This window comes from Labrus bergylta, chromosome 14 (genome assembly GCF_963930695.1).
Source record: "Labrus bergylta chromosome 14, fLabBer1.1, whole genome shotgun sequence".
NCBI lineage: Eukaryota > Metazoa > Chordata > Actinopteri > Labriformes > Labridae > Labrus > Labrus bergylta.
This window is the reverse complement of record NC_089208.1, coordinates 13,736,355-13,764,099: the sequence shown is the minus strand read 5'-3', so window position 1 is coordinate 13,764,099 and position 27,745 is coordinate 13,736,355. Positions and strand designations below refer to the sequence as shown.

Here is a 27,745-nt window from a genome sequence, read left to right as displayed (position 1 = left end):
AAGTCTTTGCTCACATTCAGAGGAGAAACCGGGCGAAGAAGAGAGCGGAGAAAAAAAAAGAAAAAAGAAAAAGGGAAAGGACAATGCTGGGGTTTTTATCGTCTTTGAAAAAAAAATGAATCTTCGGTCGGAGGGGGATGCTGCGTAGATTTGATCATAATCACTTGGGAGTCTTTCGATTTTTTTTTTTTTTACCATCGTTATTCCGGATTCATCCCCTCGGAACTGACTCATCCTGCTGTGGCAGCGTCTAATTCAGGGATTTATTAGGCTAGCTGTGCATTGTCTTTATATTATTTGCTGCTTTTTTTTTTTTTTTTTTTAAACGCTCTAATTATGCACTCATGTTTTCCTGCAGCTTTTTTCATGTAGCCTAATTATTTCGTATTTAACAGAAACTGGCTCATCCGGTTGCCTCCGCCTGAATATTAACTAGTTCCCTTTGATGTGACCGCTTTATGTTTTATTTGGCCGCCGCATGAATTCTCCCACCGGATTCTCGCCGGTGTACTCTGCTGTCCTCCACCACCTGCACCTCCTCCTCCTCCTCCTCCTCCTCCTCCTCCTGCTCAGACGGCCGATTCTCGCAGAGGGCACTACCCTCCTCCTCCTCTTCCTTCCCGCCGCTAAAGACATTTTGATCGTCTACCTCCCCGGTTCCCCCCAACCGGACTCGGCCATCACTCCGCCTGCCTCCTCCTCCTCCTCCTCCTCCACCACCACCACCACCACCTCCTCCTCAGTAACATGTCGGGACAGTCATTGACGGACCGGATCGCCGCCGCACAGCACAGCATGACCGGGTCTGCCATCAGCAAAGCCGTCTGCAAGGCCACGACGCATGAAGTCAGCGGACCCAAGAAGAAGCACCTTGACTGTAGGTTACGAGCATACCATCACTGTAACTGTATAGATAGCCTGCATGCATCCTCACAAAGGACAGCTTGTATAAACAGCATCTATTATGCTTCCCCCCCCCCCCCCCCCCCTCTTCTTTTTCCTCCTCTTCATCTCTCATCCGGCCCGGTTGGGTTTGCAGCCTCTTTAATTAAGACACCATTACATTCCCTTAGATTCAATTGTGATTTACGCAGCAAAACATACTCTGTAATATAGCTGCTTGTTAATACAGGCGGTTAATATTGAAATAATGCGAGGGGGTGGGGGGGGAGGGGGGGAAGGGGGGGGCTCAGTCAGCCAGGTACTATCTGTTCGCGTCATTCAGGGGAAATAGGCCACTCTGCTAGGCTAATCATATTGCATCCAGCCGCTTTTACAGTGTAGGCCTATCCATTATTAACGCCACTATTCATCCTCCGGAGACACTTGAGTACAGAGTGTGTTAGTGCAGCATCAACTACAGTTATCCCTCCTTTCTTTTACCTCACATTCAAGTTCACTGTCATGTCTTCTGGTGCATTCTTATCATTAATGGATGTGTTACTGCATGCTGTCAGTCAGAGTCACACTGCTCAAATAGGCGTTAAAGCACAGAAATTGCTGGTGTGAGTACAGCTTTATTTTATCTGCCGCTAATCACCTGTACATGTGCAAACTGCAGCAATTACTATATGTTCACAGGGGAGGACAGAGGAACCCCTTACGAGTAGATTTTTTACCGGTGATTTTTAGGTTAAGTGGCTTTTCTGGCTCCCGATAATTGCCTGACATGATCGATGGAGAGCGTGGATAATCAATGGTGTTGCCAGTCATTCTCACATGCAGTCAGAAAAGGACAGACAGAAAGGACTGGTGAGGGGAGGGGGGGGGGGGGGGGGGGGGGTAGAAAGAAGGCTAATCAAGAGGAAATGTGGATAAATCAGTCTGAGAGGAGGCAGGTTGCCAAACAGCCGTAGAATCAGTCATCCAGCTACGCGCCCGGACAGCGAGCCAGTCAGCCGGCAAGTTTGGCAGTGGATTAGTCAGTCATGTCCACAGAAAGAGGCGACACTGGGAATTCTGGGCTCCCTCACAAGATGTGCAGACGCGCGCGGGGACACAATACATCTAAATTAGGGTTATATCACTTTGACCTACTAAAAAAAAAAAGAAAAAAAAGGCCACTAAAGCAGAAAAAGAGTCGGCCAGGGTGCCTGAAAGGTTCAGAAAGACATTTAAGAATCTTGAATGGCTAATTACTGCGGCTGTGATTTCCTTATCTGGTTTCCCAAAAAGCATGTTAGTTATGTTTTTAATGGTATTACTCCTGTGCTCACTTGCGAGGCTAATGTTTTCCTTATTGGCTGCTATAGGCAGAATGTTGGCTAAAACCGAACCGCGATTGTATTTTTAATTCACAAAGAAATCTAGCAAATCGTTGAGTCCAAAAGGCGTATCATCCTAAGCTGAGAATTCAAACAGCAAAAGAGCATCAAGTGCTCGGCTACATCAGAGGTGTAATATTTCCCCTATACAGAAGCCACAGATTTATCAGGGTGCAGCGCCGCCGCAGTTATTAAACGGTAGAAGGTCGTCCACCTTCAGCACCCGCCATGAGCCTGAGTCTCTTAAAACTTGTAAATGTCACAAATATTAACTCAAGGCTCAGAGAAGATATTCTGAAAATAGAACCAGAGCATTTACATGAACAATTTCCATCCATCAAATGGATTATACAGTTCATTTATAACCACCAGCTCAAGGGCAATGGATTTTCTCTTAGAGAGGGTTTGTTTATTTCGTTGGCGGTAGTTACATGACACATTTTGACTTCTTATTCTGATTGTTAGAGATTGTTGTGGTGAGTGATTGTTTTCTTTTTTTACTAGAACCTAATGGTAACAGCTCTTCTTCTAGAAACAGACAGCTTTCACAATACGAGACACATTCTTTGTCCTGTTGAAGGATTCCTCTTCTTCATCTAGGACATGATGTAACATTCAACTCTCAGGCTTTCATTTAATGAAGGATGCAGGAGTAGTAGTGTTTTCAGATCCTGAGTTCATCTTAGGACCAGCTGTAGTGTGGAAGTGGATACAGCAAGTATATACCACTCTCTTGGTTAAACAGGTTCATAAAAAGTGACAGACTCTGAGAGTATTTTAAGATAATAGAAAGGTGTTTAAAAGCCCTGAGGAGGACTTACACCAGGAAATAGAAACATCAATGTGGACAGCAAAATTGCCCAAAAAATTATAGGCCTAATGAAATAGAGGGTACTGGGAAAATAGTCTACATTTTTCTTTTCTTCCGGATCGGTTTTCCTAAACTGACGTGTTGGACAGGCATTTTAGTTTCCTTTACTCGACCTCTTATTGATCCATCCTTTTAAAGCACAGCGGAAAGAAAAAAAGAACTGGTGTGCCCTTTCTCCAAATGCACATGATGTAAATAAAAGGCTGGCTATTGATGTTATCCAGAGTTAGCCAGCCAATGGCGTATCTGCATTTTCTTTCCTTTTAGTGTCACAACCTTGACAGACTTGTCGGTGACATAAACATCCAATGTCGATTATTTACAACCCCACAGCACATGATGAGCATGATAGTCAGAGTAATGGGATTTTCACTTTCACTAGGCAATATTCAGCAGCGATGAGATGGTAGAGGAGATAGAAAACCATATTCATCACACAAGAATAGTAATCAGGCCAGAAATGACCTTCTGCCCTGAAAGCCCAGTCAGCGTATGATTTATTTAGCTGTGTGTCATTGCTGCAAAATTGTTTGTGCTGTAGATGTTTGAAGGGGGAAAAAAATCAAACTGTTCCTTGGTAGTCACATTTTGGGCAAAATGAAGTAAAAGAAGATGTCGATGAATTGTCAATGAACAAAAATGCAATAAAGTTGTGTTAATAGGCAGTTCAAATACACAGACACAAACCCTCACATCTAAATGTTAGTATAATATTTTAATAAACAGGTCATCATGATTTTCTGTAATTCTTTGTATCTGTGACACGATGTCCCTCCAGTCAAACATTATTACAGACAAACTCTTAATTTTTATTCAAACCAGCAGTGCAGTTCTTTGTACAAGTTTTTGCCTACTGCTGTTCTCATTTCTAATTGTGTTATTGATGTAGATTAATTCCTTCGTGGACTACAGTTTATCAATAAGCCCAGTTGGCAATCATCAGTCGATACTTCATATCCTTTGGCTGTCTACCCTGTGTCACGTCAATGATTTAATCCTAGGTGATGTATTATCCCCCAAAGGAATAGAGGTGGACCCAGAGCAGAAACATTTCCAGGTGTAGTCGTACCAAAGTACAGACAGGTTCTCTGCTTTAAATCAGCAAAATGTAATTTGATGTTTTAAGGTAAGCTATGCTAGCTGCTCTGTGAGGCTCCACCTGAGTTGTGCTTTGTGCTAAATGCTAATATCACGATGACAACCTGCTCAGAGTGACAATACTAAACTATTGGTTATTCTCTCCTGGTGAGACAGCATAGATATAAAGAGATTGTTTTTAATTTGTACTGGATTACTTATGGCCCTTTCAGGAAACTGACAAAGTAAACATAGTCGCACAAGTGCACACTTAAAGTTCACAGTTTAAAAGTAGGCTTCTGTTTGTAGTTTCATTTACAGGCACATATATCACTATAACTAAACAATAGCTAGCTTTGTATGAGAGTGAACATTTAAACTAATAGATCAAAGCAAATATTTTCTAAACTGCAGCTCACATGTAAAGCTGGCCAATTTACAAACCAAGTTAGCTTTTTATGAGCTTAATAGAAGCTTCTCTTTAAAACGACAACCAGTACAATTTGGAGAAGTGTACTTGTGTTCCAGACAAACTAATAAGCTGATTCATCACTTCTAGACATAGGTGTTCCCCAGAGGTAATGTTGAAAATAGTGTTAGCATGCTAGCATGGTGCAAATTAGCACTAAACCCTGATAAATCTACAGCAGGGCTTCTGAATATGTCTCTTACAGATTTCAAAGTCTTTTGGTCAAAGCATCCCGAGATAAAAGAAGTTAGGACATCACCAAAGTGATTTCTAATAATATTTTTAGAGATTTCCGGCTGGACGTAATGTGAACAGATCTAGCATAGAGCTGTGCTCGGCTGTTCACCTTAACCGGTGTGTTTGTGTGTGTGTGTGTGTGTGTGTGTGTGTTCACTTTGGACAGTGGACATTAATTAGTTGGAATCAATGTTGTGCTATTAATTATTGAGCTAAAAGGAAATTCAAAAACAAGCCATTAATGATGTGTAAAGCATTACGGAAGGCTCCAATTTCCTTTTACCATTTTGATATTAATGTCCCGAAATGAAAAGAGTGTATGAGACTTTGAAACATAAAGATCCTTACTCTGTAAGATAAATAAAGAGTGTTGGTGCCAGGGTCGTAGTGCCAGGTTGACGTACTTTACTCAGGTTGACATATTCTCACACTGACCATCTGAAGTGTTCTCTTTTGATTGCTTTAAATTTATATTTATTCAATATGTTTGGAAATGATTTGACATTTATATTGTTTTGTACACGTTTATGGACACTTCTTTTTTAGATATTTCAAACACACAGATCTTTATGCAACCCTTATGACTGCAGCAGAATGAGGCTCTGTGGTGAGAACACAAGCTAGTCCATTTGATAAAGACCATAATGAATATTGTCACAGTTATTATTGGCTGTGCTATTGCTGCTGAGGCTTTCACAGTCAAAATGATCAAATAAAGTTGAAGAGCTGCGGTGAAGAGCCGGGACTTTGGGAGCCTTTTACATGCATTAAACACTTAACCTCTATATCAGCTGGGACTCTTTGGTATCCAGCGTTTCAGCGAGCGCAGAAAACATCACTCGGAAAAATAAACCCTGATAACCTCTGAAGGCTGTGGTACAACCAGACCAAGGATCTGCCTCAAAAACCAAACGTCTTGATGTTTCTCACAGTGACTCCTGAGTGCAAAGACTATCTCAGTTGGTTTTTGAATTAATGATGCCCGATGCCTTCTTAATCTCTATGCGTATGCACTGCTGTAAACATCCAGTTTGAACTGTTTCTTGTCTTGATATTGGAGTTTTGAGATGAGATGATTTCATATATTGGCAAATTTTTCACCTCACCTGATCATAGTTTAGATCTATTCCTTCTGTCTTTGTTATTCTCTTACTCTGTACGATATTTTCTTTAACTAAATGTGGTTAATATTTGTATTAGCCAAAATTATGATCCTGACTGGGTTCTGTGTTTACTGTACGACATCTGTAGGATTTGTTTTAAAATACTAGTGAGAACTTAAGAGTGTTTGAGAACGTTGCCTTTATTAATGTTGGCCTGTACTTTTGAAGAAATTAGTTGCGCTTTATGGTGTTGTATTCAAGCCCACACTAACCGAGACCAAGACATACCCGAGACCAGAGTTCTCTGAGACTGAGACAAGACCAAGACCAAGTCAAGACCAAGACCAAGGCAGGGCGTTCCTGCAGCAGGAATGTCACTCACTTAGACTGTAACCCCAGGAAGGTTGGCTGTAACTGGGGGAGAAAAATCAAACTACAAATGAGTTGGAATTATTTGTTCTTCTAGAAAGAGGCTTTGTCCCTTTTAAGCACAATAATGACGGAAAATAAAAGTCTTTCAGTGGTGGTCTTGACCAGTCTTGATTTAAAATCCGGAGTCCACCCAGTCTGAGACAGTGAGACAAGACAGAGTAAAAATGCTTTCAATTCCAAGATGAGACAGAGACCTTCAAAAAGTGGTCTTGAGGCCGGTCTGGAGACAAAGACCGATTTTGAGTTCTTCAACACTACTTTACGGTTTACATGTATGGAACAGCCGAGAAACATCCAAGGTCATATTAAGAGAACAAAGTCATCGTGTCAGAAAAGCAGTTCATCGTGGATTTACAGAACGTTCTGTATATGATGCACACGTCTCCGACATTTAAAGCTGAGCTCTTTCTTTTGTCAGTAAATCTATGAGATTAAACAGATGCCGAACATACTTCACATTTTGATCTAAAAGCAGAGAAATCCTTGGAAGAGTTAAGGCTATAGTTCCAGTAATCTGTCCCGCTCTTAAGTGCATGATCACGGTTGAATTAGAGATCACTTATTATGACCTAGTTTTCTATGCTTTGTGCATACCGTTTGAAAATCCTCAGAATAAGCTCCTTGGTTACCTTTGCTTATTTTTATTTGGTAGACCTTTGAATCTGACACACAGCAGCCGGAGCACTTTTCAGATGTGTTCCACATTTGCCTTGAACAGACAATTAGCACTGAAGGAAGCCACTGAACTGAAGTCTCAGAATCTAAACGATGGGGTCAACTCCAGTGAAGTCCATCATTGCTCACAAAGAAACAAGAAGAGAGCGCTGATTGATTGTGAATAATTTGACCTTTGAAATGATTCACAGCTGAGTGGATTGTGTTGGAATATAATTTGACCTCATTACGTAGCTTTCCATCCTTTTTTCTTTTTAATGTTTGCTGGCATTTTGGCGCGGTAGCTAGGTGGCGCTGTTGAATTACAGCCACCAAATTGATTTAGTGATACAGTGGCTGTGGTTCAGATCCATCCGTCTATACAGTCTCCGTTATTAAATAATCATTTGTTCATTGATTTGTGTGCTGATATCGAGTGAGCCAAAATGAATTCACCAGTCGATGCGTCTGCATTCATGGAGGGTTATTCATGCATTGATTTATAATAATTCTCTCTGTAAGCTCTCCAAGGCTGTAAATTATAAATTCAGTCTATGGCTATTGCTTTCATTCAGCGTGACTGGGAGTAATTGTACCAGCAGGGTTAGATTTAAATGTGCAAGCCCTCTTGTTTTGCCAAACCCTTTACTTTGGTCTTGTCTTTGTTCTACTTGTTATTTATCCCTTGAGGTCTACTCTGAATGGTTTTTTGTTTTGTTTCCTCCAGACCTGATCCACTGCACCAATGAGCTGAACGTCAGCATCCCCCACCTGGCAGACACGCTGCTTGAGCGCACAGCGAGCAACAGCTGGATAGTGGTTTTCAAAGCGCTAATCACCACACACCACCTCATGATGTATGGCAACGAGGTGAGCTGAAAACCACACATTCACACAAAGAGGGCAACGATGATTACTTTTAGAATCCCTTAAATAACAAGGAAGGAGTTTGTGATATTATTATAAGAAACATGTCTAACACAATCTCCCACCTGCTTTGCTGTTTGGCACAAGAGGATATCATTTGAAACATGTTCACGTCTAAACAATGGCATAAAAAACATAAACTTTTGATTGTGTTCCCCACCTGCCTGAAAACTCTGAAAGGACAAGAAACTCTTCTGTTATGAATCAAGATATGATGTAGAATCGCAGCTCTTCATGTATCACTGGGTTCGTCTCGCTCTCTTTTTGAAGTCTCATTAACCATCTTTGCCTGGATCCTTTTGTCCAGCAGGTACGGTGTAACACAGGTACGCTGCAGATTTCTAGCTTGAGGAGGAGGAACATTGCTAAGCAGGATAATGATAATAGTAATAATAATAAGGATAAGCTCGATAATGATTCATGAATTTTAGATGAATCGATGGATAGAATAGATGTCCAATACAAACAAAGAGATCTATCAAATGTTTAAGTCCTACATCGAGCCCAAAGGTCACACACTCATTGATCTACCTTATTACATCAGATGATTCATCGGTTATGTCTTTGGGTCTGTTGAATATCTTTGGGTTTTGGTTGACAATACAGACAACAAAGAGAACAATTGGAAAACAATTCACAGATAAGGTAATGATCTTTTATTGCAACCTTGTTCTATTTAAAGTGATCATTGATTAACTATGACTGTAGCATTTGAACAATTCCAACAGACTGAACAGAAAGGATGATGGAAAAACGTTTTCTGCACGATTTATTACTCCCTGATCCTGAAAGAGAGAGAGAGAGAGAGAGAGAGAGAGACTGCAGTGGAAGTTTGCTAATCTGCTTGTTTTCCAGTTTTTGATCGCTTGACATTTCGCTCGCCAGGTTGTAGAAATGCCTAACCAACTCTTGCAGCGAGCGTCTTTGAGGCTCTATCTTCCATGTGTCCATCAAGAAGTGATGAAGTGTCCTGCTGACATTTTGATGTACCCCAGGGTGACATATCAGCTCACTACACGACTAACACTACAAGAGCAACAAGCCGAACATCAAACATGTGAAATGACGAGCGTCTGGGACTAGAAAGAGAGGCTGTGGCAGTGATTACAAAGGGCACCCTGACCCTCTTTAAGTATTCAATATAGAAAACTTTTTGTCACGAGAGGAGGGACAGGATTTTCTTACACACCACTGGGAATACTGGAATATATTGAACTGTAAACCAATAAGATTTCATATTAAGAGATGAGAATCCTGTTTTTATAGTCTTTCATGCCAGTTAAATAATCGACTTAAGTTTGGGAGGAAGAAAAACATTAAAAGCACCTTTACAAAAGACAGAGCGGGTCCAGGGAACGACACACAAAATGTGTTCACACGCCCGGCGGTTGCAGCTACTGAAAGTTTTAAGGGACTGTTTTGTGTTTGCTTCACTCTGCCGTTGTGTTTGTGTGGACATGACTTGATGATTTCAGAGAAGAACATCAGTTACGTCACTAACTCTTTCTTCTGTTCTCCTTTCATCAGAGATTGATGCAGTACCTTGCCTCCAGAAACACACTCTTCAACCTCAACAACTTTCTAGATAAGGCTGCACTACAAGGTGATTTAATGCCATTTGGCCGTTTGTGAACTCAGCAGAGCTGTACGTCTAACAAAATGACTTTATGTCGGACTCTCCCAGGCGCTGTAACGCTATCAATAAGCCCATTTCAGAGCCTATTTCAAAGGAAAGCTACGGCTACACGTCAAGCCCTCGAGACAAATGAGCCTTTTGTTTGACACACAAGGCTGCTGAACATATTCTCCACGACTTTGTAACAAAATATGTATTTTAAAGGTGAAAATGAATGAATACCTTTCTCTTAAAGTAAGATGGTGCAAGGGCCGGTTTGACACGTAGAAGAAAAGCAGATTGTTCAAGGAGAAGTTAGACCATTTCATATGAAACGGATTATGGTGTCTTAACCTGATTTCCAATAAGGCCGCCGTGATCAGTCTTTAACTGCAGAACTCCCTCTGTGCCCCCCCCCCCCCCCCCCCCATCCCCTCCCAGGTTACAACATGTCAACTTTCATCAGACGCTACAGCCGCTACCTGAATGAAAAAGCCATGTCATACAGACTAGCAGCAGTGGACTTCACCAAGATGAAGAGAGGGTAACATACTCAGCACACACTACTGACATACATGTCACACTTTTGAAGGGATCATGGGACTTCTGCACCCAAAAATACACCAAAGTTATAATCATGAAGATTTACAGGTAAACAGTTGTCTGTATAGTCAATATCACATGCCGAGTGAGTGAACAGAAGCTGATGAGCCTATGTTCCACAGATAGAAGCCCTTTGCAATTTCAGCATTTTATGTTAGGTGTTCATTCTGTAAGAGGCGTCCATCACCCAGCTCACCCATAACCCAGACAGAGTAAGAGGGGTTAGAGGGACTGTTTCCTCTTATATCTTCTAAGATGACATTAAACAGTTACCATGGACGAGCAAATAAAGAAAGGTTAAAGACAACAGCGTCAAAAACGTCATATGAAGACAAAACGTCCCCTACACATCACTTTTTCTAAATCTGCTTAGTGCAATGCAGACGGTGAAAGAAAACCAAAGCAAAGCCTTAGAGATTTCTACTTTGAAGGCAGTCTTTGTAAATGTAGTTCAACATCGGCCTATACAGGAAAAAGTCTATGACTCAACACGAAGGCCAAATGCTTGATGTATTGATACAGTATCACGAAAGCAGTGAAGTGACCCAGGAATGTCATCATGCAGAATGATTAGCATTCAACATAAGCCATCATGCGTGAGTGGTCATACCAAAAAGAGTCTGAAAACAAAAGATGCTTTTTTGCTTAAATGCTTTGGACTTTCTTTATCTTTTGTTATGAGCACAGACTTCAATAAAATGTCTTCAATAAAAATGTTGTTTTGCTAATCCACACTAAGAGTCTATATCTGGGGTTAATCTATATCTGTGTGTGTGTGTGTGTGTGTGTGTGTGTGTGTGTGTGTGTGTGTGTGTGTGTGTTGTGTGCGCATGTATTTGTTGCTTGTAACCAGGGCTGATGGTGTGATGCGCACCATGAACAAAGAGAAGCTGATTAAGACTCTGCCTACCATCCAGAACCAGCTGGATGCACTGCTGGACTTTCAGGTAAACATCTCACTTAAAGACACAGGATATAAAAAAATAAATAAACCAAGCAATGACTGTATTAACTATGTTTCCTTCTCTCTTCCATTTCTTTTTTTTTTTCTTTTTTTTTTAGCCAAACTCCAACGAGCTGACCAATGGCGTGATAAACACAGCTTTCATGTTGCTGTTTAAAGACTCCATACGGCTGTTTGCTGCTTACAACGAAGGAGTGATCAACATGCTGGGTAAATCAGACACACAATACAGCAGATCCAAGTCAATCTCAGTGGAGTGCGTTCTAGTATTTATGCAGTGCGACTCCACTCAATCCTGCGTTAAGGGGAAATCAATTTCCTCCTCCAACTGTCTCTCAGAGTCCAATTAAAGACTGTAAAGATCACTGTTTCTTCCATCTATTGTTAAGCCAGGGAGGAATCAGGGACTGGGAACTGACCGTATGACAACTCTGAAAAGTTAATTAAATGATTCATTACCTTACTGACCTGATTTCTATTGGCTCAGCTGTGGTTATAAAGTAACCAGGCCTCAACAAAATTATCAAGACATTATTATCTAGCACCTCAGGGGGCTAAAATGAATCCTGACCAGGTGTTAAGATGCATCTTTCAATCTTAAACTGTTCGTCTTCTGATTCGCAGAAAAATACTTTGACATGAAGAAGAACCAGTGCAAAGAAGCTTTGGAGATCTACAAGACTTTCCTCAACAGGATGACCAAACTGTCGGAGTTTCTCAAAGTGGCAGAGGTAACGTCCGTTTGTCCTGCACACAGCTGAACACCACCGGAGAATTCTGTCTGGAGCGAATCTCGACAGCCTCCTCCCCTGTTTATACCTCCATGTTCTCTGATTATTCCCTTCCTGATTCTCAGAAGAATTTTAAGTTTACATCCCTCTTCAACCTGTTGAGATTTGCTCCAGAAGTCTTTGAACCCCCAGGATCTGATATACGGTTGATATTTTCAAATCCTAAAACTGATCGTAGATCAGCATCCAGGGGCTACTTCTCCTTAATCCTCCAAGTCTTTTCTTTCACCTCTAGATTTTCTACTGTTTCTGTCCTTCTCTTGCCCTGACCTGGGTTACTCCAAGACAGTGATTAATGGCTGAGTCTTAGCCTATCAGAGAGCCACTCATGTAGAGCTTCAAGTTGAGGGACCCCTCGCGTGCTGCCTGTTCACATGCCTGCACTGCATGCTCAAGCAAGCTCTTTTTCTATCTCTGTCTCCTCTTTTTTTATTGTTTTTCCTCTCTTTTCTTAAAAATGGCTGTTAACCATTTAACAGTTGAAGTCCTTGCTAGGCTCAGAAGTGAATAAAAACAGTTTTATCCTCTGCAGACTTTGTAGCTCTCTCCCGTGCCCACCTTCAAAGGCTTTCTCTCTGCTTGGTTTAGTTCCCATTTGGAAGAAGGTTTGGGGTTCAGCCGCTCGATCCAAAGAAAAAAAAAAAAAAAACAGACTAACGTTGACTTTAAGGACCCATTCATTTTACCTGTCTAACAAAATGTGTGTTTGTCTGTTTGTGTGTCATCTGTGTCCCTCCCCTGTCCTCTGTTCAAAGTCAACATTAGTTGAGTGTCTTCCTTTTGGATGTTTCTTACCTCACAGTCATGTGACCTGCTGTCTGCCCTCTCTGCCCTGCCTGTTCGATCAGTCGATGTGCTCAGCATCCATTTCAAAACCAGATCTCAGTGTGTGTGTGTACCTTTAAGTGTGTGTGTGTGTACATATAATGTATAAATATATAGGTGTTTGTATGCATGCATCCTCCTCCCTTCCTCCTCTGTTGTCTTTGATTTGCTTTTCTTCCAGCCACTGCATGAAGTAATGAATGCTTGGGTTTGATTCTTCTTTCTCCCTCCTCCTCCTCCTCCTCCTCCTTCTCCTCTTCCTCCTTCACATGCCTCTTCCTTTTTTTTACTCTGTTGGTTTACTCCTGGTTTTGTTATTACATTTGGTTTATTTTTATTTTGCCTCCCTCCTCCCTCCCCCTTATCCCTCCCTCCTTTTTTTGTGACACAGCGAGTTGGGATAGATCAGGGCGACAGCCCCGATCTCACACAGGTCAGTCCACATCTCATCTCAATCAGTCAATCAACCAGACAGTCAACCACTATTGAAGTCGTCAAGTCAATCCCATAATGCTTCATTCTAAACGCTCCCGTTCCCTACTCACCCTACAGACCTGCCCACACTGCAGCTGCCCCGTCCTCCTCCTTTCTTCTTCACACTCCTTAACTCGTTCACTTTTTCTCCTTTTCTGTCTGAGCAGTCGAGTATAGAAAAGAAGCTGTAAATGGAGACTTACAAAAAACTTAAACCACTTTTAAACAATTATAAGCAATAGTGCAGGATTTTCACTTTTTTTTTCTCAAATTAAAGAGCAAATTTCAAACAGGCTAGTCTTTTAAAAGCAGATTTAATGTTGCTTAAAAAGAAAGTTATTTGACTCTTTTTGGATATCTTTATATTTTAGATTTCATTGACCGGGGCTTACAATTTTTTCCCCGCAGTTTTTCTTTTGGCATTTCAGTGTAAATATTGAGGCTTGTTAGTCAAATGAAGACTTCTCATTAAAATCAGTCAAGCACAGCTTTTAAATCAAATAGGTTTTTGCCCACATAAGCAGTGTTCAAATTATTTTCCTGAAAAGATTAAGTCCCTTTGCATTAGCTGTGGGGAGAGCAGCGAATGGTTTTTATTAAGTAGGTTTCTGCAAATATGACTTGGATAGGAGTACATAATGCCATCATAAGTACTGCACAACGAGCTAAAAGGCCCCACATGTAAATTATCCTCTTCATTGGACACAATATTGGATGTTTACAAAGTGACTAATCAGGTGACAAACTGAAAAGGGCTGACCTTTTCCAATCAAACTCACATTTGTAGTGCTTATGAAGACCTTATATGCCCTTATTCAACCACATAGTGACCCATGCCTTTACTGAGCTCTAGATATGTGTCTGTTTTACTTTAAACTTTTAGCATATTCTAGATTTCTCTGAAGAAGGATATCCAGAATTCGCATTGTACTGTCTTTCCCCCTTAAAATAAGTATATGAGAAATCTTTTCTTTGCTTGTTGTGTTTGCATTGATTTTTTCGGTGTGGAAATGTAAGGCTCTAGATGAAAACCGTGGTATCACATGTTGCCCAAATGAACCCATCCATCCTTTTTTTTGTTTTCCAGTAAAGAGTGCTGGCCAGCTGCTCAATGTGTATACCTGGTTTCTCACCAGATTTTTACATTTCAGCGAGTTAACTTCCTTGGCTTCCAGTTGGGATCAAACTCATTTTCCAAAGTGTAACAAATGAAACATAAATACAGTGAAATTAACAGCAAACCAAACAAGGAATCCACAAGTTAACTCTTTGTTTTTTTACACTGTGATTTTCTTTTAGTGTTTGCGTGTGGAAGTGTGTGTGTTTATAAGAGCGTTAGTGCACTGCTGGCCTCTGCATGGGTTTGTTAGATGTGTCAGAGATGTATTGATTGTGTTTTTTTTTTTTACTCTGGAGCCCTGCAGTGACAATGCTCTGCTCTGTCCTGACCTTTTTAGTCCCTCTGTGGACTCGCTTGCATGATCCAAGGCTGATAATGTGTGCATGCTGGTTAACCAAACCACCAAATGCAAAAAAAAATTTAAAAAAAAAGAACCAAGAGCTGTCGTAGAGTAGAAAATCAATCTGAGGATGATGTCTTAAATCCGCTGCTGCTTTGTGGTTGTGTGATTGTTGAGTGAATGTGATGAATGAGGAGGTGATGAGATGAATGGAGAGAAAGAGGTGTGCTCCCCTTTGTCCTCTTGGATGTGGTTCTAATGTTACTCTATCGTTCCCCTTACCCCCCCACCCCCCCCCCCCACCCACCCCCGCCCCCTCCCTCAGGCTCCCAACTCTCTCCTGGAGGCTCTGGAGCAGCATTTAGCCTCTCTGGAGGGCAGGAAGCTAAAGGACCTCTCTGCTGCCAGCAGGTACAATCACTACATAAGCGCTCCGGTTCGGTTCAGTATACATTTATTGGCATTTCCACCATCAAAAGTTGGGAATGGTATCAAAATAAGGGATCCATACCATCCTACTTTTTTGGTACCCTTCTGTTGGGGTGCCAAGGGTACCAATCCATCCTTAAAGGATCCCATATTTACTGTGCCTTTAACTTCATTAATAGCTGGCTACACTGTGTTGGGCTGCTATGATGTCACACTATTACATAGCTGACGTGGAAATGAGGCTATAGAGCGCTAATCTGTTATGGGACACCAGCCAATTACTACTGATACCACTACCACTACTATAACTACAACCACTACTTCTTTTTGTCCTACTACTAATACAACTACTGCTTCCTGTTGCTATGTCTGTTACAAAGAAACAACACTTTCAGTCTGTTACTACTGCCACTGCTAATACTTCTACATGAATGTAGCTACTGCTTTTTTTTTTTTTGGCAAAGCAACAACACGCAGAGTCTATTAAAACCACTACTGGTACTTCTACCACTAGTATCTCCATGACTACTTCCTGTGCTGCAACCTCAAGAATCTCTTGTACACCAAAGTAACAACTGTTTCTTTGTAAAAGCAAGAACACTTAACATCTACTCCAAATAAAAACTACTTCTCCTGCTATACTTCTCTTGCTTGCTGCTCTAACAACCTTTATTACACTTTTTTTTTTGCAATTTTTTTCTCCATGCAACAACACTGAGAAGAATCAGCAGTTGTAGTTGTAATAAAGTCTACTACATCTACTAATACTGTTTCTTTCACGGGTACTACTGCTGTGTGGGCATTCATCTAAATGCCAGCATCAGAATGCTTACATACCTACGATGAAAATGCTAATATGCTGATGATGCACAGGTACATTTGGTTGTTTTAAATTAGCATGTTAGTGTGCCAACATAAAGTACAATTGACGCTAGAGGAAATTTTAAAGCTGATGTTATTCAAGGGAAAATTGATAGAGTTAAAAAATCTGTCCAAGAAGTTATTGCAGTTCATCCTGAGTTATACCAAATATAACTGACAACTGTAACCTCATTCCCCTAGAGGACAAGTCATGTAATGCTCAAAGTCAGTAGGTGGCGGCAGTCACTCAGTAGGTAGATACTTGAGTTGGACAGCAAAGAGTCGCCTGGTACAGACTAAAGTATGGAAATTGGTCTGGTGTTTGAGAGTTGTCAGTTCACGAGTACTAGCGATGGGCCTTTGAGCAAGGCACCAGACCCTGAGCAGCTCAGGGGCGCCCCCTGTCTGCAGCCCCTTTGCTGTGAATAGCATCAATGCACGTCTATAGGTACCGTTAGTGCACGTGTGTATGTGTGTTATGAGCGGAACTCTTACTAGCAGTGTGTAAACCCAGAATTTCCCAATGGAGATTAATACTCCCATTACTGCTGCTAGCATTTCTAGAACGTCTTCTTCTGCTGTAAACTGATTCGCCATGCTAGAGATGTTGCTTTGGAGAATGTAACATATATAGATGAAGTTAATCAACTATGAAATCTGATATCAACAACTGTGGGATGATTCCTTTAAAATATTTTCTGACCTTTAATTCAGTGACAGGTGTCGTCAAAAAAGCTGCTAGCACGGCTGTAGGTTCTTAGCCTAATGTAAATAAAGTTACTAAAGACTTTAAAGTGTGACTTGGTGAGCCAAAACCAAAAAGAAGCCAAATTCAACATTGTGTTAAATCTCGCACGCTCTTCAAAAATATGTCGTGTTATGTGTAAGTATGTGTCTGCGTTTTGTATCTCACCTTCAGATCCAGCACCTTGTCCAGCGCTGTATCCTCTCTCTCCAGCACTGGGATCTCTCTCAGCCGTATGGACGACAAGACGGACGACAACAGACTGCTGCAACACAAGGTGAGACGTGTGCAAAAACAATTTAAAGACCACAGCATATACACACAGATAGCTTTTGCCAGCTATACTACACACCAACTATCCTCCACCGAATGAAACCACACTGTCATTTTATGTTGTTTTCTCATACCGGTTTTGCTGTTAAATGTGGATCAGACGGTAAAAAGACTTGAGCTACTGTGAACTGTGGACTATAGTTGTAAGTCGAGCCTTTTTGACCTCGCCGCTGTTGTTTAGGATGGATGGACTTTGGATTAATCCTGCAATACAGTGCAATATAAAGTCTGTCTCTGGCTGCTGGCCTGTAGCTTACAGAGCTGCAAAGGGAATGAAAATGAAGTCACTGTCTGAAGAAGCTCTGCTGTGGTTTTCTTATTTAAATTAGCATCCAGAACAATCAGATTTCTTGAAAGAGCACAGAGTACAAAATGTTTATGCTGGTTACATGACTTCAGTTAGATTTCAGCTGTGTTTTCTTTTGTTATTTTTTGAAAAGTCAGCATTATCCATATGTGCTGCAGGGTTTTATACATACCATGTAAATACAATATCATTCTATCAATGCTTTCAATCAGGAGGATGGTCACAAGGTTATTGACATCCAAACACCCAATGCGTCACCCAGCACCCAATCAGTGGGCAGTGCCAACAGCAGTGGAGGGGCCACAGATCTCTTCTCCAACTCACCGATTGTTCCCGTCCACAACCAGTGAGTCTTACATTTCTAACGTAGAAGAATGCAACAAAGGAAAAGTCCTCTGTGGTGCAGAAAGCCTTTCCCCAACTCTTTAAGTAAGGTATTGTTTCCTGTTTTGTCTGCAAACTACTAGCCTCCTGTTTGTTCTTTCATTTTATGCCTTCTCGCCAGCTCTCTGACAACAGGGCCCTTTGTACGGCTGTCGTTGTAAATTACATTTGGTGTACAGCCGTTTCTGCTCACATAGAAATGAAGTGTGCAACAAAATCTCTATTCATTTCCTTCCTGCAGCGTGCCAAACCTGACCAGTGAGCTGTTCACCCTGCAGCCTAACTTCACCCCCATCCAGACCACACACACTGTGCCCAACAATAACAATGCCTGGGGAGGTAGGCCTGTGCGCACACGCACACACACGCACACACACGCACACACACGCACACACGCACGCACGCACACACACGCACACACGCACACGCACACACACACACACACACACACACTATAATGCAAACATACAGTGAAGCATGCAAATGATTGCCCACTCACTCATATACACACATTGGTGAGGGCTGGATAGGCTGTGACAGTGATGCCCGATGTTTCGTGCTCTTGACTCACTTCCCCTCTTTTCACATTTTATGTTACCATGGTAACCTCTGGACGTCAGGTGATCTGCTAAAGCCGGCCCCGCATGCTCAAATTCACAGCCCCGGAGCCCATTTGCACTCTGGGAAAATGCTGCATAATGATTTGGACTCTTCATTAGCCAACCTGGTTGGCAGTGAGTATTCAGATTCTCAGTCCACTTTTCCATTTTTCTGTCTTTCCTGTTGTTTCTCTTCATAGTGCCGTCTCCTTAAGCTGATATTTCATGTCTTTTTTTCCTCTCAGACCTTCAGTTTGGAGGGCCAGCTAAAAAGTGAGTGCTTTCCTTGCATCAAATAATTACCCTGAAGCATATGACTCAGCTGTCTACCCAGTTTGATCACTGTTCTAAAACTCTTCATGATTCATTATTTATTTTCCCTTTTTTTTTTTTTTGCATAATCTGTTTTGTGCACGTAATGTGTGTGGATGTGTGTGTGTTATATGTTATATTTGTGCCTCAGGCCGGAGCTACAGTGGAGTCAGCTAGTAGAAAAGAAGCCCACAGGGGGAAGTGGTTGGCAGTCAAAGACTATGTGCACCAGCACCAACTGGACTCACACCACTCATCCCATGGCACCTGCACCCATGCCCGTCCAGCAGATGGTAGGTTAAATGCTACATGCACATCATCACCTTTTAGGCAGGTTCTTCTCGTTGGGTCAGAGTTGGTCAGGGTCACATGAGGCACTGCAGTATATGCATGTACACCAAAAGTCCACATACACAGGTTCACTAAGACCAGACAAGACTTCTTATTTGAGAAAGTGACTATGATTGCATGCACAGAATAATCTGTTCCTGGCCCTTATCTGGAGAAAGACAATAATCCTACTAAACTGTTTACTAAAACTCCACTAATATTCCGTTGGAGAGCCAAAGCTGATCGTAAACAGGCAAGAGGCCAGTGTTGAAAAGTGCTGACATATTCAACACTGGATTAAGATCCTAATTGAGCCACATGTTCAGGTTGAGCTGTATTTGTGTCAAAATAGTGCTTTTAAAACTCGGATAATGTAGACATATCCCACATGTCTTTAACAGAAAAAAAAAGCTACATTCAGAAAAAATGCCACATTCTTAATATCCTATCAGGACAGGCTTTTTACCTGACTTCTTTCAAATTAAGAATATTTTTATAGTCTCAATTTTGGGCTACTGTTTGATCCTACTTTGATGCAACGTGCACTGCTTTAGCACGTGTATCCTATCCTTGCTGTTGTAAAACAAAAAGATGTAGCTGAGTTGAGGTCTAACATGCTGTTAGTTACTGAAAATACCATCAATATCAATATCAGACTGTACAAGGTAAGATTAATAAACTCTTAGAATTGTCAAAGCCTAAATTTTAAGTCTGGAGCTGATAACACTTTTACAGATAACAGTTTAAAGTACACCTCTTATTATATCAACTTGTTTAATCAACTTATATCATATGAATTGGTAAATCACTCGTATAGTATCTTGAAGCACACATCATCTTTACATGACGCATCTTTGAAAAAATCCACAAGACATTCAGTTTATAATATCTGTGATTATTAATTGATTGTTTTAGTGATTATTAAATGTGAATGATTCTGTTTCTGTGTCTCTTTGTCATGATGCTTTTTTTTTTATGTCTTGTGTGAAGCACTTTGAATTGCCTTGTTGAATGTGCTATATACATAAACTTGCCTCGCCTAATATAAACATAAAAAAAATCAGAAAATTCAAAGGAGAGAGGGAAATTAGCGAAACTTCGGGGCATACTGGCAGTGTAAAATGACTGCAGATACAGTAACTGTACACATGACATCAGGTTTTATATTTTATACATGATACAGTCTGTATATGTGGCCATGTCAAAAGAAGCCTGCTTGCACTCCTGCGGCAAAATTCTCTGAAATATGTTTTATGTACTAATTTGGTTTCGTCTATGATTAAGTCGATTAGGTCAGCTTCTCCCAGTGATACGATCTCTCTTGCAGCTCATCAAATGTAAATAACTTTCTGCTGCCTTCAGGGCTTTTCAAGGACCTCCAAAGTATTCATCTGCCCTTAGTGCTCAGCTCTAATTATCTACACGTCTCTTCCATTCGATCCGTTTTCATCTTTGAATTTTGACCTGATTGACCTCTCGACTTGAACTGCTCATTAATGCTGCTAATGGCTCAGAAAAGCAGGTTTCACGACGTGAATAGAAACGATTAGAGCATGAGGAAAAGGAAAAGATCAGGTTTATCTTCAGTGCTCTGGGGAGAAAAGGACTTGGAGTGGAATTTAATGTTGTTACTCTTTTTTTTTTTGTATCTCTCCACAGAATGGGATGATCTATACTGGCTATGTGAGTACCTTTTTTCATTACTTCATGCTGCCGTAAGTCATCTCTTTTCATCCGATTTCAACCCAACATCCTCAAAGAATTATCTATTTTGTGTTTTGTAATGTAGTTATTGAGTTGATAACAGATACTAGCTCATACTGCACAGTTATCTGTGACCAGAAGCCAAAGTGTATTGGTGAGGAAGCTACTGCTATACCCATGTGTCCTAAAACTGGTATTAAAGTATCTATTAAATAGAAATTCTTGGACTGGTCATTAACAATACATGTCTGCCTCTGGCTGCTTTTTGTAGTGAATGACACCTGAATTATCTGGGGAAGGGGGTTTGTATTCTTTTCTTGCTAGTTCAGCATTGTTGTTTCCTCCCTGTGTGTTTTAGACTGCCAATCAACTGACTTTATTTGTCTGTTAGATGTTGCATTAAAATAAATGTAAAATAAATACATTTAAGAGCAAACATTTTTTTGGCGAGTAAGACGATCTAATCTCTGTCCTCAACATTTAGATCGGTAAGTGGCCTTATTGTTTTTCTCTTGCAGGCTCCAGCACCAGTGGCTTTTCCTATGACGACACCTCAAGTGCCTGTGTACGGAATGGTAAAGATAAGCATCATTTCATTTCATCAGTGAAATCTTCAGAGCTTTCTCCGTCTTTACATGTACATTGTTTTTCTTCCTGTCCTCATTGTCCTCTTTACCCTTCATGTGCACTCACCTGCCTTCTGGAGCAGCTCCCTCCTCAGATGAGTCATCAGATGGGGGGAGTTCCCATGATGCCCCCTCAGCCTGTCATGTACAACCAGCCTGTCCTGAGACCCACCAATCCCTTTGGACCCATCCCAGGCACACAGGTAACACACAGACACACAAAGATGGTACAAGTATAAGTGCATATGCCAAACACTTTAAAAAATGATAGTTTTACATTTTAGGTAGCTTAGCTTAAATACTTTAAATAGGTCCTAATGACAAATAGGATGAAATAAAGTATGGAAAGTGTTACCTTAAAGGGGCTATATGTAACTTTCAAAAATACTGCGTTTGTAGTGATACCGCATGGTCGTTAGGCGAACTGCACCAGTAACCTCGTACGTACACAAACGAGCATCATCATCGGCCGCGAAACACTGGATATTTAGCGGCATAATGTTTACAGAGGAGATAAGTGTTCATACACATGTGAAAGTCTGTGAAGGAGTCTGTGTGTCTGTATTCATTCTCCAACCTACAAACGACAGTCTCTGCAGGCAGTGGCTGAGAGCAGGAGTGTGTGATGAGTTTGTCCGCCTTTGAGAGCTCTTAGAGTGGATAGAAGTGTGTGGAAGACGGCCTCTGGCTGTGGAGGTGAAGACCGGGAGTGTGTGATGAGTTTGTGCTGTTGATCTCTGTAAGCGGAGCGGAGTGAGGAGGACGTTGAGAACATGTATAAAATGTCACTTCCTGGAGCTTTCGGGGAGCTTTATACAAGCAACACAGATACACAGTGAACATCTACTTTTTCACATCAGTTAACCGTTCGCTTATTAATGGGCAATAAAAACGATTTATACATGTAAAAAGTTACATATAGCCCCTTTAAAGAATGATGGTTAAACTTTAAACTTTAAACTTTTTAACTTACTTTAAAATCACTTCCTTGAAAACACTTCACCAACTTTTGTTCCCATGTCGTTCATGTGAAGGCAATATATCTCAGAATGCCTATGAGGGATATTTCCAAATGACTCACTTGCGCGACTTAGACCAGAAGATGAACCGATAAGCTTGTTCTGTTCAGAAGGTCAAACATCACGGTAATAGTGACCCAACATCCATGACATTATCATGAAAGGGGTTATCCCAGGAACATCCCAGCGTACGACAAGATGTACACTTCGATTTGAAATGGCTGGCAAAGGAATACAATCTAGTTAAAACTTGCACTCATACTAAGAAAAAAAAACGTACCTAACAGGAAAATAAAGATTATCTCTTAATAAATGCAGACATGTTAAGTACCGGTAGACATTTAATAGCAGATGAGGTGAAACGAGCTGCTCTTTCTGTCATGCTTAGGAAAGTTCAGCTTGAGAGTAGTTGTAATGAGACAGCCTAAAAACTGTATGTATGCTCCATCTGGTTTGAAATAAACGACGCCCTCACTGGAAGCTGCTGTTAATGACTGATTTAAGTAGCGTTCAAGCTGTGTACCCTTTAAGAAAAGAGGTGAATCATGTTGCCAGACAATTTCAAAATTGACCAACAAGTGTGCGAAAAAGCAGTTTTTCTCGGCGGCTTTAGTGTTGTACTTAATCATCAATTGGCCTGGCTACAAGACTGTCAGGAGAACAAACAAGTGTACTTTGACCAATTATTCCAAACATAACCGAAATATAATTGCTTACTGAGCCCTCAGAATTCTGAGAAGCTGTTTTTCTTAGCACTGCGGCAGGTAATTTGCTTGTCAATAGATGCCTGAACACTCGATGAGGTGTTTTGTTGAACTAAATCACTCTCCTTTCTCTCCCTCCCATCATCTGCAGATGCACTTCATGTAGGGATGATGTGGTAACCATGGCAGCAAAGCCGCAAGAAAAAAGAGAGAGAAAGAGAAAGAAAACAAACTCAGAACCAAATCCAGTGCCAGAGGAAGAAGGAAGAGGACAGAGAGGAAAAAGGGGGAGGGGAGAGGAAGAAGGAGAGGACCAGAGGAGGGACAAGAGAAGAAATGCTGATGCCTGTTTCCATGTCGCCTCACCCTCTAATCTCCTCTCCTCTCTCCATGTGGCTACTGATCACTCAGTCTCAGAATCTGTAATGCCAGGGCACCAGAGGCTCCGCATCAATCCCACTCATCCTCGTTTGATTTGCCAATTCAAACTGCGTTTACGACTCGTGATGACGCTACGACTGAAAGCTCTTACGGAAGTGCAGATTCCCACTTCCTGACCTCATCCTTGTGTATAATTCCCCTCTGTAAAGAACTTTCCCACGTTCCTCTCCAACCCACAACTGAATCAAACTCGGGAGAACGCATCTCTTTCTCTGATTGAATTGTTTGCTGGCACTTTACTCAATGTGAACTTTGCCAAGGGTGTGTCTGTGTAGGTGATTTTAGCATCTTGTTGAGATTGGTCCCCCCCCTTGTTAAGTGTCATTCATCACCTGATGTCAGAAGTAATTGATTTGACTGTGTGTGTATTTCCCTTTTTCTACATTTCAAGAGGCTGCATCAACGTTACCGTTTGAGCCTTTTTATGAGCTCCATTTGTTCTAAATTGCCAACTTTACATCAAGGACCGAGCTTGGAGCGACCGTTTGTGTGTGTCTGTGTGTGGTGATGGACGTGGCCATGTAGAGTATGTCCTGTATGTTCTTTGGTACCTGATGTCATAAGTGTGTTTCCAGGTACCAATGTGTTACTGCACTGGAACTAAATAATGAAAGCACTGAGCCAGACCCAGGCATCGCATTAGGATGCAACCAAACTTCTTAGGCTTAATTCTTTGGGATGTGATGTACACTCTGTGTATCTTGTATTTTTTGTTTCGCTCCGACATAGCTGTGCAATACCATACAATCTCATTATTGTCTTTTCCACCCATGTGTAGTCTGTTTAGAAGCTGTTTCTGGCTTTAGAGATTTACTTTTTGTCTGCTAACATCTGGTTTCTGCACAGAAATCGTTTGAATTTTTTTGCGTTTTTTTTTTAACCAGTTTTAACTCCTGTTTTGCTGTATTTGTACAGCTCTAAAATTAGTGAAAATGCACTGAGAGCCAGATATAGAGGTGACCAGAAATGGTCAGATTTCAAACTATATGATGTCCTCCCAATCCTGAGCAGTTGCCAGGTCCAAAATGAGTCTCCAGTGTCATTCTTTACGCTCCAGAAAAAACTGGATAAAGGTAATTCCTGGAGCATATGCCTCACCTCCACTTGAGAGGACGGAACATTGCTAACAAAGAGAGGGGTTAGTTAATGCAGTGTTTAAATTGTGGAAAGGACAGTTCAAGGTCAGGGGGAGGAGTCAAAGAGGACCAGACTGTTGGAAAGCAATGAAGGATAATGTCTCGTCGATCACGCCCCCAGTAAAAACCTGTGACGACATACAGATGAATTCAGACAGCCAGAAACAGGAGGCTTTAATGAGACGTTCAATGTTAATGTATCTTTTCTGGCAGATCCAAGGTCAAGTTAGACCTACAGACAGATGATTTATCTAAATATATAGCACAACCTTCGAAGAAGGGGACAACGCTCTGCTGCACAAAAAACCTTAAATCATTGCTGGGATGTACAGTCAAAAGGGGCAATAATTAATTTGGGATGAAGTTGTTTTCTATTGATTGTGTCTGTTCTATGTACATGTACTGTAAGTGTGTTTGTGTCAGTTGCCTTCCCATATAGATAAACAGGGTCATGTTCCTCAGTTAGAGACTGAAGGTCTCTAGTGAGTCAGTAGCGTGAAATAACAGCATTGAGTGTTGTTGCGATCTTGTCTCAGTCTGTAACCCAACATCTTATTAGGTGGCTCCAGGATCACTCATCTGCTGAAGAACCCAACAAAAAGGCCCAATGTTTTTTCCGACCTGGAATCTCAAAGAGTAGCAGCACCTGATGGAGATGACAAAGTCTGAGAACTGCATCTCTATGGTGTTTTGTCATGAACCCTTGAGCTGCAACTGTTGGCTACGAAAATAACCTCCCTGCAGCTTCGACTCCACTACCAGCAGAGCGAGAAGGCAGATGTTCTCCAGGGGTTTTCTCAATGAGATTCCAGCTGACATTTGGATATCTCAATTGGAAAGTTGTCGTTCCACTCTACTCCCATTACTCGTCTTTCCAGTGGTTTGTCTTTCTCCGTCAGCTGAATGCTCTTTTCATTGTGCACTTCACTCCCACGACAAAGCTTGATCCATCCTGGGCCAACCTCTGACTGTTACTGTGTCCTCTGTATATAGGTAATGCCGTTCATGTGTTTTTAGTCGTGCTCTCTGTAAAGTGATCGAAGCCCCATTGGAAGACGTACTGTATGTGGGACAATTAATTGCTGTATCTGTGTTTGAATGGTTGTATTTTGAAGGTGTCATCATCCAGGGATGGGTGGGTGGGTTGATGTTTGTAAGGTTTGTGTCCACCTGGAGGAGGAAGTGGGTGGGGTTCAGGGGGTGTCAAGGGTTAACTATCACAACTGGTCTATACCAAGAGTGTCTTCATCAAGGGAGTGGACAGGACAGGGTCTGTCCTCTTCGAAACAGGAACATTTTTTTGCACCAAAGTCATCATCAAAGCGCAGCTTCTTCTTATTCAAGGTCACTATGGATGGATGATATCAGAACTCAAAAGGATATTTCTTTCTTTTTTGTTTCAAGACAAAGAAACTGTATTTTTTTGCATGATTAAGTGTCGTCTTTTTATTGGCTTGTGTGCCCGGTAAAAGCATGACCATTGTGTGAACTCTCACTTACCGGTGTGTTGGGAAAATAAGGAAATTTCTCCATGAGATTTTTTACTTAAGTCTTGACATGAGCGTTCATTGACATTCATAATCAACTGTTTTACAATGTGGGGTCTGTAACTGTTTGAAGGCTGCCTCGCATGCAGAAATGCAACTTGTAAGTAACCCATCAAACTTCAAACCCAGTTACCATAACCGCATCTTTGTAAAACACCATGGATGTCAATGCCAGTTATCACATAGCTAGCTAGACATTGCAGTCTTGTAAAATCGCTCTTTATTAAAGCGTTGCTATTTTCAATACATGTTTGAATGCTTGCTCCTTTTTCATACTATGCCAGCAGCATCATGAAAGGTTGTGATTGAAAGTCAAAGTACTGTATAAGTGTTTGGTCTGGTCCATATGGTGATGTTTTTAATGTGTTTGCCCAGTCTTGTCCTGTCTGTCGTCATATACCCAACTTAGTTTTTCTCAGTCAACTTTCAAAGCACCAACTGGTTTCCTGAAACCAGACTTGGGAGAACGTTCAATTTTATTTGAGACAATTTGGTAAGAAAGCCAGGTAACCCATCTGTGTAAGTACAGTTGGGTATAATGTCTATCACTATTTATTATTGAATTGTCTCACTCTCTGTATCCTTTTTTGTAGCATATAGTTTCATTATAATGAATAAACAAGTCCTTTGTTTTGCATTTCTCCTGCCAGATAAATGTAAGAGACAGCAAAAAAGCTTCAGGGCGACTATAACTTGCAGTATTGAGTCTGGGGTTGGATTTTCTTAAAGCCTCTTCAGACAACTTTGTCACTTTGTAGTTTGAGCTAAAGGAATTCACCAGGTTAATCTATTTGACAAATAACTTTTTTTCCCTCCTTTTTTCAAGTCTAATAAAAGGACTGAAAAAGATTTATAAATGTTTCTTGCCGAGTATTAACAAATATGCCGCCAAAAGAAGTATCAAAGGAACACATTTTTACAAATGTAAGCCTTGTCTACCATAACATTTTGATTTTATGACAGGGGTTTTCTGTATAGATCATGAATGCTGGATGGCTTTTTACATAAAAATACATCGTTAACTGTTTTTTGAAAGTATATTGTTAATAATTTAATTAGAATGGTTCCTTTACTTTTTTTGGGGGTAGCGTGTTTAGCAAACACAAACCTTGTACCTGCACTCAAACTTCACTCAGAAAATCAGACTCACCTCAAGTTGTACTTACCATAGTGGGTTGGCTGTAGTCTTGTGTTAATGGAAGACTCAGAAGACCCTCATCTACTGACTCAAGAGTCTGCAGATACTTAACAGGGACTCTTGCAAAATAGATCTCTGTATTGATCAGCCAAGCTACTCAAGTGATGAATATGGCGGCTGTAAACCAGATATTCACATAACCAGGGCAGAAACCGCATTTCTATGTTGTTATGCTAGTGAAAGGCGCATGATGTCTATGTAGTTTCAGGCTCCAGCCTTCATCCTTTTCCATACTTAGGCCTACTCATCATATTACCTCAGTACACCCTCAGTATCGTGTTTGCTGCACTTAGTAAACCCATTC

The 27,745-nt window shown here is 41.1% G+C and overlaps 2 protein-coding genes across 3 annotated transcripts in view; one reads left to right on the top strand and one right to left on the bottom strand.

The window, feature by feature from the left end:
• LOC109996824 (ras-related protein Rab-39B) overlaps positions 1-17,299 on the bottom strand; it is a 31,845-nt gene extending 14,546 nt beyond the window's left edge. Inside the window, exons 1-2 of the mRNA XM_020651128.3 lie at positions 17,209-17,299; positions 16,970-17,066 (exon numbers count right to left, since the gene is read on the bottom strand). The gene's annotated coding sequence lies outside the window, so the exon portion shown is untranslated. The remainder of the gene's footprint in view (positions 1-16,969; positions 17,067-17,208) is intronic.
• On the top strand, positions 177-26,877 carry LOC109996820 (phosphatidylinositol-binding clathrin assembly protein-like). Of its 2 annotated transcripts, XM_020651120.3 has the most exons (19): positions 177-877; positions 7,835-7,977; positions 9,562-9,637; positions 10,091-10,193; positions 11,106-11,199; positions 11,315-11,426; positions 11,841-11,947; positions 13,224-13,265; positions 15,092-15,177; positions 16,976-17,078; positions 17,654-17,787; positions 18,067-18,164; positions 18,446-18,559; positions 18,670-18,697; positions 18,888-19,029; positions 20,726-20,749; positions 21,289-21,345; positions 21,480-21,599; positions 23,271-26,877. In XM_020651120.3, the coding sequence occupies exons 1-19, from the start codon at positions 748-750 to the stop codon at positions 23,283-23,285; spliced, it is 1,728 nt and encodes a 575-aa protein (XP_020506776.1). In that variant the 5' UTR covers positions 177-747; the 3' UTR covers positions 23,286-26,877. The 2 variants fall into 2 exon arrangements, with proteins under 2 accessions (XP_020506776.1, XP_020506777.1); XM_020651121.3 differs by lacking the exon at positions 13,224-13,265.
• Positions 26,878-27,745: the final 868 nt, after the last annotated feature.

Bases quoted from the DNA above. Each gene is read 5' to 3' on its own strand.
- LOC109996820 (XM_020651120.3), top strand. From the start codon at position 748: ATGTCGGGACAGTCATTGACGGACCGGATCGCCGCCGCACAGCACAGC. The intron at 878-7,834 runs GTAGGTTACGAG...TGTTTCCTCCAG, and splicing joins CAAGAAGAAGCACCTTGACT to ACCTGATCCACTGCACCAAT. The intron at 17,079-17,653 runs GTGAGACGTGTG...GCTTTCAATCAG, and splicing joins ACAGACTGCTGCAACACAAG to GAGGATGGTCACAAGGTTAT.